General features: G+C 41.2%; 1 protein-coding gene across 3 annotated transcripts in view; it reads right to left on the bottom strand.

The window, feature by feature from the left end:
• SLC1A2 (solute carrier family 1 member 2) overlaps positions 1-17971 on the bottom strand; it is a 131216-nt gene that overhangs the window by 19274 nt on the left and 93971 nt on the right. For all 3 annotated transcript variants that reach the window (XM_075927483.1, XM_075927482.1, XM_075927481.1), the window contains exons 3-7: positions 16231-16383; positions 14865-15115; positions 10889-11057; positions 6482-6608; positions 4980-5213 (exon numbers count right to left, since the gene is read on the bottom strand). In XM_075927483.1, the coding sequence (XP_075783598.1) occupies positions 4980-5213; positions 6482-6608; positions 10889-11057; positions 14865-15115; positions 16231-16383 (934 nt within the window). The remainder of the gene's footprint in view (positions 1-4979; positions 5214-6481; positions 6609-10888; positions 11058-14864; positions 15116-16230; positions 16384-17971) is intronic.

Below are 17971 nucleotides of genomic sequence, written 5' to 3' on the forward strand. Positions count from 1 at the left end.
AAGAAATGGAGAAAGACAGGGTTTTATGGTATACAATATTCGGACATGATGGAAAAAGATGAGAACTACTGCAATTTTGCTATGACCATTTCCTTTCTCATGTTCAATACGTTCCTTAAAGAGAGTGCAACCACAGAAATTACTGAATTCTATGGGAAAGAGAAGCACAGTGTATAATTCATGTTTTTAGTACCTCATTGCTAGAAAGCTGGCAACATTTCTATATTTTTCCCTCCTTTGCCAGATTTTTTTGTGTTCAATTCTCCTGTAGCCATAAACCTTTTTTCTATCAACACATACTTTGGGATTAATTGGAGGTTGGATTCTGGGTCACACAGGAGCTAGTTGGACTTTCTGCCCAATTTATAAATTATTTCTTGATTTTTTTTTTCAAAGCACCAAGCCAAATAACTGGTTGCTATGGGAACTCAAATCAATATTGAAGGGTCAAATCCTACATCTCTTCAGTCGTGGAGGTGCTCTTGGCAGAGGAATTAAGTACTACATAAAGGGGCATGGGAAGGAGATGAGCCTGTGCACTCTTCATTCACAGAGCTTGGAGGACAACAAGGTTGGTGCTGAAAAACAGAATGCTTATGTGAATCTTGCCTGCTTCCCCCCTGTTGGGGGCAGAGCAAGTTATTTTACCCACTGAGCCTGAATATACTCAGCAGAGTAGTCCCATAGCTACTTTTTCTTCCAGTGAGTTGAGATTCCTTCCTCTGCTGCCCAGGTGCACAGCTGAACGATCTAAATTAATGAATCCAATTCAGTCACATACCTATTTGATGTTTTCATTTTCAGTGCTTGATTCTGGTCCAATCCTCCACTAAACTAATTTGGTTACATCCTGATCAGAGTCAACTCCGAAAAGTGAATGCAGTGCTGGGGAAATTCCTATAGAGCAGTTGCTTAGTATAAAAATAGTGAAATCATGTCTGTATCAGCTCATTTGCATACTCCCAGCTGTGCTAATGGAAATTTTTCAAAGGTCATCCTGATTACTGTACCAATACAACTTTGGTCTGACAAGAATGTGAACTATTGTGTGTAGTGAATGGAACAAAGAGCTGAACTTACTAAAATATACTATGATAAATCCTCATTGCATATGGCATATACTGCCTTGCAATTTCACTGTTTAGTATATTCATTGTTTAGTGACCATAGTGATTTTGTGAAGTAGGAGAATATCATTATCCCCATTTTATAGATGGATAAAGTGAGGAACCAAAAAATTAAGTGACTTCTTCTTTATCACAAAAGGAGTAAATGCCAGAGGCCAATCTGGCACTCACAGCCCTGGTTCCCAGTCCTGTGCTCAGAACTGCTCTTCACACTCACTGAGGGGTTTTTTAAAGAGCTACTTGAGCCAGGTAAGTAGCTTCAGCCAAATCTATTCTGTCACCAATGTAGTTTAGTTATGATAGGCAATGTTTGTTTACCACAGCTCATCAAATATGCATTCTGTGATGTCACACACCTAGCTACGTCTAGACTGGCAAGTTTTTCCGCAAAAGCACCTGCTTTTGCAGAAAACCTTGCCAGCTGTCTATACTGGCCGCTTGAATTTGCGCAAGAACACTGACGATCTGATGTAAGATTGTCAGTGTTCTTCCGCAAATACTATGATGCTCCCGTTCAGGAAAAAGCCCTCTTGTGCAAATATATTTGCACAAGAGGGCCAGTGTAGACAGCAAAAAAGCCCTAATGGCGAAAATGATGATCGGGGCTTTCTTGCACAAAACCGCATCTAGATTGGCACGGACACTTTTCCGCAGAAAGTGCTTTTGCTCAAAAGCGTCCGTGCCAATCTAGACGCTCTTTTCTGCAAATGCTTTTAACAGAAAAACTTTTCCGTTAAAAGCATGTGCGGAAAATCATGCCAGTCTACACGTAGCCCTAGAGTATATAAACAAGAAAGAATAATCTCACTTCTAGATAGGAAATAGAAAGTGTATTTCCCCATGAGCTGTCTTACAAGTGCATGTTTATGGCTGTTTGCATGCAAGGAGATGGCTGAATGCATATTGTGGGTCACCGACGCTGTTTTTTCATTCCACTGTGCTGTGCCTTCCATGACAAAAGTGATTTCTGTATCTTATTTGTTAGAAAAGAAAAATTTAGTTGACTGACACACAATTGAAATTCAATCAAATAAGCTTTTTTTCCTGCATGAGTAGGAGTAAATCCCACCCACAGTGACTTTTCACAAATTGGAGCAGATGTGAAAGTGTGTACATGGCAGAGACCTACCCAGAGACTGCTATAGCTGACTCTCGCTGATTTTGTCATTTACCCTGCAGTCTTGCATTATAATTTGAAGGACAAACAAGTCTTTTCCCCCTTAATTTTAATTTCTTGAGCAACAGTAAATGTTGAGCCCCTGAATGATGCCAGCTTGATAGACCTAGCACCGGAAATGCTTTTTATCATATCTGGAAGAAGCAGAAATTTCTCAAAAGCCATCCTAAATTATTGTACCAATATCCCTTTGGTCAGACAAGAATGCTAACTATTGCATATAGTGAGTGGAGCAAAGCAGTACATGATTCCCCATCTTGTCCTAACAATCCTAATCCTGGTGTGTGGGAGTATTTGATTGTCAAAAATCTTTGTCTCCTCAGTGAGAACCCCAAACAATACCATGATCATTATTTTTGTGATGTAGACATTTATCTATAAGGATTTGGACTGAGAACTTCTGAATCATTTCACACAGCCCTCTGAGCAACTGTCAGATGATAAAGACTTTCAGTCACAGCTGACCCAGTTTATATATGACCCAGTAGGGGAGAGGTAGTCATAACACACTTTATTTTTCCCTGTGGAAAAATTTGATTGTTTTGGTGAGAAATAAAAATATTTTGGACAAAAATCTATGAATTTTCAGCCAAAAACTTTTGGTTGAGAACCAAACATTTTAGATACAACAGTGCTGCTTTGGTGCCACATGGGATTTGTAGTTTGTGTGTCTTAGGCCCCCATTCTTCTCTGTGGGTAAGGCCCCAAGCCAGATATTTCCCATGATGCAACACAATCCTCTGTCTTGTTGAGCCACTGTGGTGCATCATAGAAATCATTGGCTATGATGAATCATGGGAGTTTCAGTCTGGATATAGGATCCTAGCCTATAGAAGAGAAACAGAGGCAAGACATTTAGTCAAAAACCCAGTTTTCCCAGTGAAAAGCACCATATCTTATTACCACTTCCTGAATCATCCAGTTTCCAACTCTCTTTCCATTTCCTGATTCACAGATCTGTACTCTAGATGAAAGACTAAACAGTTCAGATCCTTATCCAAACACCTTTAGCCTGCCAAACTTGTCTGAAAGACACAGAAAAACAGACTTCTTGGTGAGATTTTGAGTAAATCCTTCCTCCTCATGGGATAGAATTTAGTTCCCAGCTTTAACTTGCAGAGAGCTCACAGGAAATCTGTTGCGTCCTCTTTTTGACGGAGAAGAGACAGGAGCTGAGTTCTTATAAAGAGAGAACTTAATTTAGGTCAAAGTGCAGAGACAAACCCTGTGACTCTTTAGCTAACTGCCTAAACAAATTGCTACTCAATATCATCACTCAGGATTTCCCTAAGTCCTAGCCTGGAGGAAGCAGGCATGGGTAGAACTACTAGTGATGACAGTACAAGTCCTGTCGATCCTGGGATAGATAAACAGCTCCAGAAAAGTACCATCCTTCTGGGGAATTGCACATACTGGTTCGGGCCCAGTTCAAAAGGTATGGCAGAAAAAGTAGGAGCGTTTTGTATAAAGGGTCAGCATGAACTGGCTCGGAGAGCCTCCTCAAATTTACATAAAACCATAACCAAGAAGAAAAAGCCCTGCCGGAAGAGTGGGAAGGAGTGGAACTTGCTGGGCTCTCCATCGGAAGAGGGGTACACTTTGTAAGCTTAGCATACATGCAGATTGTTAATTGTTTTAGGATATATTACTCTCTAATTCTTTTGCGCTAAAATAAATTGAGTTCTACACGGTGAAAGCTGGCTGGTCACTGGTAAATACTGTCAGAGCCAGGGCCATCAACAATGGTGTCAAATGCTCCAGGGCCCAGTGATTTTAAAGGGCCCAGGGTGCCCAACTGCCGCCACCACTACTGCGGTGACAGCAGTGTCCCAAGCTCTTTAAATCGCCGCTGGAGTCCTGAGTGGTGCATTCCAGACTGTGCTGAAGGCCTGGCTGGGGGAGGCTAACCTCCTACCCCGCCCCTTCCTGCCCATTCTGGGGACACAGAGCTGGGCTCCCACATCTTGCTCAGGGAACCAGAAAGTTGCCAGCCCTGCTGGTCATAGCCCCTGGGGGAGAGAGGAGCTGCAGGTGCTGAAATGAGATCACAGCTGCTGAGAGAGTCTCCATGAATTGCAAGCCTTAAACCCCTGGTCTGGAGAGAGAGAGGGGTGGGTATAAACCCACAGAAAGGTGCTGTTGGAAGCCTGCAATGTAAAGGGGCATGTTTGCATAGACCACAGAGGAGGACACAGGTACAGTTAACCTCAGAACTAAGACAAATATGGAGCCTTATAACAGTTATGGTTCTGTACATTCTCATTTAATAACTAGTAACACTAATAGCACTTCATCCACAGATCTTAAAGTGCGTACCCAAGGTGGGTAAGTAACTTGATCCCTCTTTTACAGGTAAGGAAACTAAAGCACAGATGTTCCGTGATTCACACAAGTTTACATAGCGAGCCAATGGCATAGCAGAGAACAGAAATCAGGTCTCTTGACATTTAGCCTGGAGCCACTATCCAGTAGGCCATACTGCCTTTCTTTAAAGCCTACAGAGTGTGAAGTAAATCTTTTTTTCCCCACATAGATTAAGGTGATCAAAAGCTGTTTACTGATTGGCATTTAATGATTAAATTTTCTAGCAAAGTTCAAAACAGCAGCTAAAAATGTCTAGAGGGCAGCCAACGAGCTGCTAAAAAATAAATAAGGAGGCATTTCATATGGAGTACCTGGAAGCTGTGCCGAGAGCTGTGATCCATGCCTGGAAAATGCCAGCAAGGAATGAGAAGGGGCTTTTCCGTGTTATCACGAAGTACAGTAAAGGCAAGAAGATCCCTCCATGGATGAGAAGGCCCACGATCACTGTTACCATGTACATTCCAAGTTGCCTAGCAACCACCTCTAAGTCCTTAATTGCAATGATTTTCCCACAAATAAGGCAGGCAATGCCCAAAGGGGAGTACCTAGAGAAAAACAACAGAACGAAGAGATGGAACTCATCCATACAGCATGCAGCCGTAAAACCTATGCCCAAAACTCTGTGGAACTATGGAGAGAGATCCAAGGTTCTAGGCTGAAAACTTTGGGATGTCAAGAGGATACATAATTACAGACTGATGGTGGTTCAGTGGCTATCCTTCATGCCTCTATATATGGTAATGAGAAAAGCATATTCAGAGGAACTTGCCAAAACACCTCATTAAAAGCAATAATACCATACTTTTGGGAGTCAAACCATGAGGTTCTTACTCAATTTCTAACAGCTTCCCTTCCAGTCTCACACTACAGATAATCAAACAAGTAAATGAACAATGCATAGATTGAAAACTGCTTGTCCAAACAATGTAATGAGCATAAAACAGACATTTGCATAAACCAGGATTGGCTCACACAGGAAAATTGGCTAGATTCATAAGATTGTATACTTGCAACAAACAATCCAAACCCAAACTTGATGAAAAATGCTACATAGCAGCTAAATAAATATTATAACATTATTCAATAAAGATCTAACTTTGTATGCCTGCTTATGGGATATTGCTACTGGGCCAAAGCCTTATTCTGCAAATATACACTGTATTCAATGGTGGTGAATAAAACAGTTTCCTAGAGAGACACCTCAGTTCAGTGCCTCTTATTCTGCTGATTTTATAGAATACAGTCTTTGCATGTGGACTCACAGAGGCTATGGGAGGAGACATTTGTATATTGATGCAAACCATTGGAATCTCATTTGGGTTGAATGCATATTTTGGGCAAGGCAATTTTGCTGCAGAACACTGGAAATAGAGCATGTCTCTTGGCTCCTCTGTAATTATGCCTGTTGTTTATTATTATGTTGGACTCACAAGAGAAGCTTAATGTTGCTATGTTTTGAAGGGATTTTTTTTTTTTTTTTTTTTTTTACTGTAGAGAACCTCTAGCATAAATGTGATATTTTTAGAGTAGTCCTAAAGGTCTGAAAATGGTGCCTGCATGTCTTGGAGCTCTGTAGGCAGAAAATGACAGTGTGCCTGTCATCTTCAGAAATATTTCAAAATGCACTTTAATTATCATCCCACCCCACCCCAAAAAGGAAACACCATTGTTCTGGTTGTACCATCCTTATAATGGTTTAAAGAGCCAAACCAGCCCAGTAATATTGGTTGCCAATAAAGTATAGTGTACCCAGTCTGTGGCAGGATTTGGCTTGTGTGTTTTATGCATCTTAGAAGTTATGATCTTGACTTACCACATGATCATAGTGACTAGTTTCATTACGATTTCATTCAGGATGTTGAAGAAATCCACCATCATCTTGGCCTGCTCTCCCATCTTCCCCATAGCTACGCCAAAAGCAATGAAGAACCCTATCAGGCCTGGTGGAGGAATCACACACAACGAATCATCAGTTAGGAAACACATTATTTTGGTCTGAGTGTCTGCAGCTATGCCAGAATAAAGCCAGCCTGTGGGGGCTATCCTGCTAATTCAACAACTGCACTATATTTTGTAGCCGAGATGCTATATCTCTTATTCATGTAATCTTGCGCTAAACTTCCACAATGGTAACCAGGAAGTATTCTTTATTCTTTATTTTCTACTAACCTGTAAATTCTATGGCATGAACGCTGTTTTTTCTTACATCATAATATAACACCTAGATGATAAATTGATCAATAATAATAATAATTAATAATAATAATAGTGAAGGTACTGTATTTGATTTGATTCAGTTTGAAAGGAGTATTGAGTCTCCATTGCATGGCTCCTGTTCACTGCTAATGTTGTGTACAGAGGCCATAAAAGAAATAGACCTATCCACCAAAGGAACATTCATAACATAAGCTTCCTGAATGCCATAGAGACTGTAGAGGCCTCATAGTTTGACAAGGGGATGTGGCCACACCCTAATTAGCTTTTGTTGGTACAATGCCATCTAGGGGTCATGTCCAGCTTTATCTAAGTTCAGAACAGCCCTCATGTGGTTCTACCCGGTACATGGGACAATTTCAGAATACAGAGAGATGTAAAGGGAATCCCTCATCCTCATCTCTCAACATGCACATGCATGCATGTGTCACATACACACACTCACTCTTCTTGTGACTAGCTCAACCAGAAGGCATAATTAGGGTTTTTAATCTTCCCCAGTGTTAAATAAAAATATGCATATTAAGGAACAAATGTTGCTCCAGATTAAATGAATGGGAGCAAATTTTGCCTTTAAATCCAGTGAGGAGCAGGCCTTATAACACAGGAAATTGTAACCATTTTAAACAAATGGAGGAAATTCTTGTGTATTAGAAAATCAAAATGAGAGTCAATTGAGTGAATGAGTACACTGGGGACTATTGGATCATGTATAAGATTAGTGTGTTCCAGTGAAAGGTTTTGCTAGAATTTGCAAGAATCAAGAGGCTTGTCTGGGGTTATTAACTGACACTGATAGAAAATTCTGAAGCTCAGCAATCCTCAAGAGATTGAACTGCAAGATATGATGAGAGTTCAGCATTTACCTCGTGTGTGAGTTCAACTGGGAATTTCTCTTGTCAAAAAGCTAAGTGAGTCCCATTAGGATACAAAAACAGACAATGAAAGTGGTTTAGTGTGGCTATCCAAAAACTCACTCGTTAGTATAGGAAGTTTGTACTGGAGTCTCATGAGTGGAAAAGGTGAGTGTCTGTGTGTGCTGTAGAGCATGGAGAGAAGGGTTGCCGAAAAATTGTTGAATAATCACCAACTAGGTAATTTCCTGGAATCCCAGCTGTGTGTCAGAAAATATTAGTAGGTATTTGTGTTCACTTAATGCCAAACTAGCATTCAGTTACTCACAGCACTCAACTTTGTGTTTGTATGAATTTGCCCAGCTCCTTTAATTTATGCAACATGAGTCTAATCACCCTATTTTTTAATTTTTCATTTACCCTGATAAAAAGGCAGCCATAGACCAGGGAAGGGGAGCCTATGGAAAGAAGCCTGAGGGGAAAGGCTGCCTTTCTAGAGGTCTGCTCACCACCACTGGAAATGTTTTTGCTATATCTGTTAGGCTCAAGGCCTGGCAGGAGAGTGCTTGGGGCAGGAATCAAAAGTGGTGGGGAAGTGGCCCAGGGAAGTAGATGATGTTAGGGTTGGAGGAGGGGCAGTGGGGACCTGCTACTAAAGGGTCCCTGGGAAGGAGCCCAGGGTACTGGGTATGCCTGGGCTTCCCTCCACCCCCACCTCTTTCTTCCCCTCCCTGTGCCAGTGGTGAAGGTGGCCAGGGTAGACTGCAGTTTGCTTCTGGAGTAAGAGAATCATAGAATACTAGGACTGGAAGGGACCTCGAGAGGTCATCGAGTCCAGTCCCCTGCCCCCATGGCAGGACCAAATACTGTCTAGACCATCCCTGATAGATATTTATCTAACCTACTCTTAAATATCTCTGGAGATGGGGATTCCACAACCTCCCTGGGCAATTTATTCCAGTGTTTAACTCCCGTGACAGTTAGGAACTTTTTCCTAATGCCCAACCTAACCCTCCTGTGCTGCAGTTTAAGCCCATTGCTTCTTGTTCTATCCTCAGAGGCCAGGATGAACATTTTCTCCCTCCTCCTTATGACACCCTTTTAGATACCTGAAAATGGCTATCATGTCCCCCCTCAGTCTTCTCTTTACTAAACTAAACAAACCCAATTCTTTCAGCCTTCCTTCATAGGTCATGTTCTCTAGACCTTTAATCATTCTCGTTGCTCTTCTCTGGACCCTCTCCAATTTCTCCACATCTTTCTTGAAATGCGATGCCCGGAACTGGACACAATATTCCAACTGAGGCCTAACCAGCGCAATGTAGAGCGGAAAAATGACTTCTCATGTCGTGCTCACAAAACACCTGTTAATATATCTCAGAATCATGTTTGCTTTTTTTGCAACAGCATCACACTGCTGACTCATATTCAGCCATTATAACCCCTAGATCTCTTTCTGCCGTACTCCTTCCTAGACAGTCGCTTCCCATTCTGTATGTATGAAACTGATTGTTCCTTCCTAAGAGGAGCACTTTGCATTTGTCTTTATTAAACTTCATCCTGTTTACCTCAGACCATTTCTCCAATTTGTCCAGATCATTTTGAATTATGACCCTATCCTCCAGAGCAATCGCAACCCCTCCCAGCTTGGTATCATCTGCAAACTTAATAAGCGTACTTTCTATGCCAATATCTAAATCGTTGATGAAGATATTGAACAGAGTTGGTCCCAAAACAGACCCCTGCGGAACCCCACTTGTTATACCTTTCCAGGTATAGCTAGACTGAAGACTGGAGTGGGCCTCTGAGGCAAGTGACAAGTCAGTGGGTTGATGCTCCCTGTCTATAGAGGAGGGGCAATAGCTCTGGGGCTCAGCCTGAGGGCTGTGCCGCAAGGAGGACACTGTGTATTGGGACCATATTGGGTAAGACCAAAGGTCCAGGTAGCCAATACCCTATTTTATGACAGTGGTCAATGCCAAGTGCTCTCGCCTGTCACCTACTCCCAGCTTCTGAGAATCAGAGACTAGGGACACCGTTCCTATCCATCCTGGCTAATAGCCATTGATGGATCTATCCTTCATGAATTTAGCTAGTTCTTTTTTTGAACCTTGTTAAAGTCCTGGTCTTTACAACATCCTCTGGAAGGGAGTTCGACAGGTTGACTGTGCGTTGCATGAAGAATTACTTCCTTTTGTTTGTCAGTGGGATCCAAATTCTTCTAAAACCTAGTACCAAATCTAAAGTATCGTGTTATCCAGATTGTTTCATATATAAAAGAAACAAAAGTAAATTCTTGTGATCTTCTGAATGATACAAGTGTGGATGTATGTTCAAACAGCATAAATATATGGCTAAGTCATTACACATAGGGAAGCAGGAACCTTCTTTAAGCCCTTACATGACTAATAGGGGTATGCAGTACGTACAGCATGTCTGCCCCCTCTTTCTTTCCCTCAGATGAGGTGAGCAGGCAGGGATGGGTAGGGAATGGGCAAAACCTTAACTCTGTCCCCATATGCTAGCCAGTACAGCTGTGATGACATGCTGGGGGAGGTTTGTAACTTAGTGCTTTTAAAGGTTAGCTAGAAATTACTCTCCCCTAAACAAAGAGGAGGCAAAGAGGGACTTATGACTCAGAAGTATAACAATGTATCCAAGTGTCCTCCACTGGTACAGTTTACACCCTCCCAGACCTATTGTTTAGGCAGTACCTAAACTCACATCTTAGAATAAAGGTCTCAGAAGAGTGCCCAGGATCAGAAATTCTTTGTCTCCGTGGAACAGATAAAGCAGGACCCCCAGCTATTCTAACAATACATTTGGGGTATTCATACTCTAACAAATTAACAGTAACAATATTTTGATCATTTCCAGGCCTGTCTATAAGGTTGCCAATGAATTATAATTGTGGTGATTGATTCTGTGATATGGGCACATGGGCACTAAGAGCAGGAATGAGACCATCAGATTCGTATCACATGTGTCAGCAAGTAGCTAGCAACTGGTTGCCACTTTTGGTAATGCACTGCTCAGGCCACATTTGGACTCCAGAACTAATCAGTCCAACCTGGCCATCCACAGACTGTCACTGAAAAGCAAGAGCTGCTATGTTATCAATATAGGTTTCAACAGGAAACTAGTTTCTTTACCTAGGACATTCATTCCATCTTTAAACTCAAGCCCCTTTTTAATGACCAGCTGGGCTTCTGGTGGTTCTTCGGTCATCGTCTCATTCATCATAGCAAAGACAGAGTCAGTGATGTTAGGTGGTTCTTCGGTTTCTGGGGGTACCAGGACTTTCTTGGTGACAGTTTGAATCTGAAGGAGTTGCAAGATGGAATGAGAATGGAATCAGAATGTGATTTAATACATAAGGGAATAAAATAATAATAATATTTCTGCCCCATTCCAAATAATCCTAGGCAATGTTATTTTTAGAGGATCAAACTATGCAGTCCATCCCCTCTAACTCCTCTTCCAACCATCTACATGTTTTGTTAGTCTTTAACGTGCTACCAGAGTATTTGTTGTTTTTTAAAGTTTATCATGTACAGACTAACTTGGCTAACCCCTGAGAAGCTTCCAAAAATAAGTTAGTTATAATAATTCCATGGAAAATTAAGTCCTGAGATCCAATTCCAAAAAAGCAGTATAATGAAGATGATAAACACCCTCTTAATTGTTAATACATAACATCTTACATATAGGCCCTTCCATCCAGAAAGAAAGTGCTTCACTCACCGTATTCTCTCCCTATTTTTGGAGTGGATGATAACAGCAATTCTGAACAAACATTACACAACAAAGACTTTTATCTCCAATCTCAGCTACCATGGCAGTTTAGTTCAAAAATATGTTTTTATATTTCTAACACATCTCCCATTCTGTGACTGTTTCCTTTTTTTAGGTTGGTTCTAGGTTCCTATCTGTGGGAGCTGAAATAAAACTGGTATACACAGATACCCTCCAAGCATGGTAATGAATGAATCTGAGAGCTGGACTGCAAAAGAAATGTATAACCTGTCACATTCTTGTTGCCAGCTTCACTGAGAATAAGCCAAAGCATTCTACCACTCATACCTGAAAAACCATCTGCTATTTCTATATGTGCAGATAGCAGGATCTCATTAATGATAGCACTCAGAAAAAATCTAGGTACAAAGCAGCTGGACAAGGTATCGTGAAATTAAAGTATTAAGGATACAGAGCCATTACTGTATCTTATTCAATTACAATTGTATCTGCAGGTTGTTGGGATGGCTCACATGGGATATAGTGTGGATGATGCCCCAATTCAAGCTGTAACATCTTATTTTACCCCTGTTTTAAAATGTGCCTCTCTTCTAAATTTAGAAAATAAAAATACTCGGCTAGAAAGGAACTTTGACAATGTGTGAGAAACTCTTCAGCAGTTCTGAAGCCAGCCAACTTTTGCTGCTGTTTTTTTTTTTTTTTTTATCTTGGGAATTTTATTGTCCTGATTTTTATGTGAGATAGACGTTATGTCAAAGCTGTGTAGAGCTACAAAAATAAACAGTGGGGGTTGAGTCTAAGCAGTCACAACTCCTCCTGGAGTTCATGAAGGTCCTCAGCACTTCCCAGGATCAGACCCATAAATACTAGTGATAAGGTCCTGACCTCAAAGTGCAAGTTCAGATAAGCTTTTTTTACTTTCAAGATGCTCATCTGGACATGATGGTTGTCACTCTAGATCGCACATTTAGGTGAGATGGTGAAACACTTTCTAGAGGGACATAAACTCACAAACTAAACATTGGTGTATAGAGAAATAAGGGTTTTAATACGCTATTCCTAATCAGGAAAGCAGCCTTTGACACCACCTAAACCAGGTGAGATGAAGAGAGTACCTCAACCTCTATTGTAACCAAGAGGGAAGACAGGTGGAGACCAACTCCAGAAGCCCGTATGTCAGTGGTTACAGCAGAATAGTAAAAGAGATGTGGCTTAATGGCAGACACTTTGAAGGAGGCTAGTTTGGAATTTGTTCACATAAAATATGGGAACACTAACATAAAAAAGCTCATTTTTGGCCCCCCAACCAAAGTCCACTGAAGTCATTAGGAGTCTGTCCATTGGGTTTGGTAGGCTTTGGATGACACCCACGTGGGGCAAAGTTAAAACAGTGTCAGCTGAGCCATAGGTGGTACATTAGCATTAGAGATCTTCCACAAAAAGTTCTTGAGCAAGAGCACATCCACACTGCCATGTGCTTTTGCACAAGAGAGTGTCCACACTGACAGGGACACTCTTGCACAAGAAAGCTCTGATGGCCATTCAATGAATGGCCATCAGAGCACCTGTGCTTTTTCCATCCACACACACGTATTGTCCGTCCACACCCACCTTTTTGCACAAGAACTTCTGCACAGAAAGGCTTATTCCTCGTAGAAAGAGGAATAACTCTTGCACAAAAAGCCCTGTCTTACGACAATCTACTGTGCTTTTTCTTGAGCAAAAACGTGCTTATAGTGTGGACGCTCCGTGCTTGTAGTGTGGACGGTGGTTTTTGTGCAAAAACTCTGCAACGTAGACGTAGCCTATGGCCACTAAACAAGACATATACAGAATCTGAGAAAAGTATTGGATATTAGCAGCTTAATTCTTCCTCACTTTTTCCCCCACTTGTTCCCTACCTATAGATATTAGATCCATTTTCTATTATGGAGAAGTAGAAGTGAAGGGGGGGGAAACAGAACTTCACTTATAAAACATTATGGCTTTTAGCCAGTCATGGGCTGGCCACAGGACCTCTATCCCCAAGATAATTTGGGAACATTCTGAACATATTCCTTTTAAATACCAAATACTTTTTGTTTTTATGTGAGAGTGTGGGGAAGAAATAAAGTTCTTGCAATACTTTTGGCAGCTTAGATCTGCCCTTTTTGTGCTCACTTTACTCCTCACCCAATCCTCCCACCTGTAGCCACAGCTCCAATTAACATTCTATTTCAAGTAGTACCATTTAGGAACATCTAAGAATGGGTTTGGCAACAAATATTGTTTGGCTCAATAAAAATAGGCTGCCTGATTGCCAAACAATTTAATTTTAGGAAAGCTGCTGACAGAGGAAGTGGGAAGCATATGTTCTTTGTAAGCATTTCTTTTATCGCTTACTAACACAATGTGTTAATTTTGTGCTGGTGAAAAGTGATTAGGGGCTGAAGTATTTAACTACAGGATAAGTAAGGAATAGGCAACAGCAGCGTAACTCTCTTCCTCTCCCGGCCATTGGTCCACAAGTAGTACGCCTACACTGCAACACTATTTTGAAATAACTTAGTCCGTGTCTACACAGCAGGCAGTTATTTCAAAATAGTGTCAAAATACTGTCAAGCTAGAGGACTTCTTACTCTGACTCCTGTAACCCTCATTGTATGAGGAATAAGGGAAGTCGGAGGAAGAGTGCTCTGTTTCGAAGTAAGTGCTGTGTAGGCGCTCCCTATTTTGAAATAAACTATTTGAAAATAAGATATGCAATTGACGTAGCTCAATTTGCATAGCTTATTTTGAACTAAGCCCTGCAGTGTAGACACAAGATGTCTTACATGTGACCTGGTGGAGCCCTCTATAGACAGTTAACTCATTTGGGCTCTATTATCAATATAGATCTCAGTCTCCAGACAGTGAACTTGTTATATGGGACAGTGGATTTGAGGATGTGAACACCTGAACACTGGTAACTTACCTGAAACCACAAATACACTTCACAGAGGGCATTGGATAGCCATCAGATCAGTCACTAACCCCTGGGCTAAATTCAAATTCAACCAGCAGTTTGGAGGTCAAATGTTTCATGGCCCAACAACCAGCCAGCACCTTTCTAGAGCATTAAATACTGTACATAAAGAATGAAGCTATTTAAAAAGAGTACTTTTAAAAAGATGGTCTTTTAAAAAAAAATGAGTCACATAAAATGTTCAAGAACTGAAATCAGTAACAAAGTTACTACATAATAAAAGAAATAGTTGTAAACTATTTTCTTTCTTGATTTACCTGCCCAGCACTGTACTTTGGTATTCATCTCAAGTATTTTAATGCCACTCACTAGGTGAAAGATAGAACATCTTGGAATGTAAAAAGGTCTTCACATTTAAAAATACTTACCTGTTGGAAGCATGCTTGGACTAGATTTTCAGGGAACAGGTTTCGGATGAGATCCAAGAAAGCATCCAAACTGGATACTTCATCATTTTTCTTCCCTTCTCCCAGCTGCTTTTTGAGTTTTGGATTTCCTGGATGAATGGCTAAAACCAGAATCACCCCTAGCACAGCAGCAATGATAGTAGTAGACATGTAGTAGACCATGGCTCTTGTGCCCAATCGACCACTAGCTTTAGCATCCAAACCTGACAATCCTGTGTTTAAAAAAATGCAGTGGGACTAGTTATTATACAATTCATCAAATTATCACAAACTATCTGGAGACTCTGCCTATAGTTATTTAAATCTTTAGTGACTATCTTTAGAGGTTTTTCCTCCCTTAGGAATGCTACACAATATAGATGGTGCCCTAAAGAACCTCCAAATTTTCTCCCATCTGAACAACACAGCTACGTCTAGATTGCATCCCTTTTTCGGAAAAGGGATGCAAATTAGACGTATCGCAATTGCTAATGAAGTGGGGATTTAAATCTCCCCTGCTTCATTAGCATAAAAATGGCTGCCGCTTTTTTTTGTCACGGAGCTTTGCCGGTAAAAGCGCCAGTCTAGATGAGGATCTTTCGGAAAATAAAGCCTTTTTCGAAAGATTCCTTATCCCTTATTTTAAGAGGAATAAGGGATCTTTTGGAAAAGGCTGTATTTTCCGAAAGATCCGCATCTAGAATGGCGCTTTTTTCCGGCAAAGCTCCGTGCCGAAAAAAAGCGGCAGCCATTTTTATGTTAATGAAGCGGGGAAGATTTAAATCGCCGCTTCATTAGCAATTGCGATACGTCTAATTTGCATCCCTTTTCCGGAAAAGGGATGCAATCTAAACGTAGCCTACGTTTAAAACTCCTTTTATCTGTGGAGAAATAGCTAAGACAGTATTCAGTTGGATCCTTAAGGGATTGATGGGTGTTGTGAAGAAATTATGTTCATTAGGACAAAGTGATCCCCTTTTATCCTTTATTTCCTGGAAGCTGATCATTTCAAGGATGACATACAGCTTTGAGCGATCCATGCTTTTCCGACCTGTGCTGCCATTCGTACAAATCCCACTTGAGGATGTGGGTGAGATAGTATAAAAGGGAAATGGTGGCATTCAAGAGAGCTGCACATATTTGTTTGGACCAAAATTGGCTAGCAGCATCAACTACTGAAATCAGTGAATTTATACCAGACATGGGTTTGGCCCATGAAATATAAATGAGCTATTATTAGTTGCAAAAAACTCACTGTATCACACCACTATTCTTCCTTTTTCACAAAAGGAGAAGCCATGCAGTGTATTTAGCTAGCATTTTAAAACCTTGATTGCTAATAGCTTACCTGTGATTAAACTGGATATAATTAAAGGTAAGATCAACATTTTTAACATCCTCATAAGGATATCTCCTGGGAAGGCTATTAACATGATTATGTCAGGATCAATGGGAGTTGCCAGGCGAAGAAGGCCGCCACATACTGCACCCATGATGACACCTGAAAGGAGAATTAAAAAGGAAGGGTGGGGAAAGGAATCATAGAATCATAGAAGTATAGGACTGACAGGGACCTCAACAGGTTGTCTAGTCTTCTCCCCTACGCTCAAGGCAGGACAACATAATAACTAGTCCGTTCATGACAGGTGTATGTCTAACTGTTCTTAAAAACTTCCTGTAACAGAAATTCCATAACCTCCTTAGGCAATTTATTCCAGTACTTAACTACCCTGACATTAAGGTATTCTCTACACTGGCAAGTTTCTCAGTCAGGAGTGTGAAAAAACATGGACACCCCAAATGCCAGTGTAAACAGGATCCCAATGGCTGCACTCCCAGCGCTGTTCGCTACTCCCCTCATAGAGGTTGTTCAGCTAGAGAGCTGGAGGAACCCTGTGCCATGACCACACTGCTGCATTAAAGCAGTGCTGTGGCAGTGATTTAAACTTGGAAATGCAGTTTCAGCCCCTTGCTTCTTAGCTTATTCTCAGAGCTTAACAAGAATCATCTTTCACCCTCAGGGCTGGTGATAGACTTTGACAGGCCCTGGGCAATGTAGATAGGGCTCAGCTCTAAGCCCTCCCCAGAAAGGACAGGGCCTCAGGCAGAACGGAGGAGCTGGGGCAGCCAGCACTGCTTGAACCATGCTACACCTCCCCCAGCCAGCCCTCAGTGCTGCCCATGGTGCCGGCAGTGATTTAAAGGCAGCAGTGGCAGTGATCTGGAGCCTTAGATCCTTTCGTATCCCTGGGCCCTGCTACTTTTGCCTCTCTTCCCTCAGAGGTGGCCCTGTCACCCTCCTCCTTGTAACCCTATTTTATGTACTTGAAAACTGTTATCATCACTCGCCCCAGACTTCTCCGTACTAAACAAACCCAGATTTTTTCAATTTTTCCTCTTAGGTCATATTTTTTAGACCTTTAATCATTTTGGTTATTCACTTCTGGACTTTGCCTAGTTTTTCCACATCTTTCCTGAACCATGGTGTCCAGAAATGGACACAATACTCGATTTGAGGCCTTACGAGTGTGGCGCAGAATGGAAACTTGTATCTTTATTCACCACACAGAAGAACAATCTTCAAGGAAAATGGTTTCAGAATGATCCTACTACATTCAGTGCTATCTTTCATCGGATAAACCCACAGATTTTTGCAAATATTAATTAAGCCTTAAAATGCCCTGAGAGGAAGGTTATTATAATTAATATAATCACTGTGCAGATGGCTGAACTGATGCACCGCAAGGTGAAGTCAACTGCTCAAGGCCATATAAGCAGTCAGTAGAAGAACCAGCAAAACAACTCATCAGTCCTGAGTACCAGTGCTATGCTTTCACCACCAGAACAGCACCATTTCAAAACCACAATTAGTTTGTCTTAGCAAGCACATATATATTTGCTTTAAGCTCTCTTCCTAGAGAAGAATTAGCAAACAATATCACAGCTCAGGCAGAGATCTGATGGGAAAGCTGTCAAGACTTTGTGAAGAATATACGTTCAGCCTCTCATTACCAATGCATGTAATAATAAGATTGAGCTATCTGAATGAATTGCTATTAGGATCCAGTTTGCAGTAGCGCAAGAGAGCA

This window comes from Pelodiscus sinensis, chromosome 4, assembly GCF_049634645.1.
Source record: "Pelodiscus sinensis isolate JC-2024 chromosome 4, ASM4963464v1, whole genome shotgun sequence".
NCBI classification, from domain to species: Eukaryota; Metazoa; Chordata; order Testudines; family Trionychidae; genus Pelodiscus; species Pelodiscus sinensis.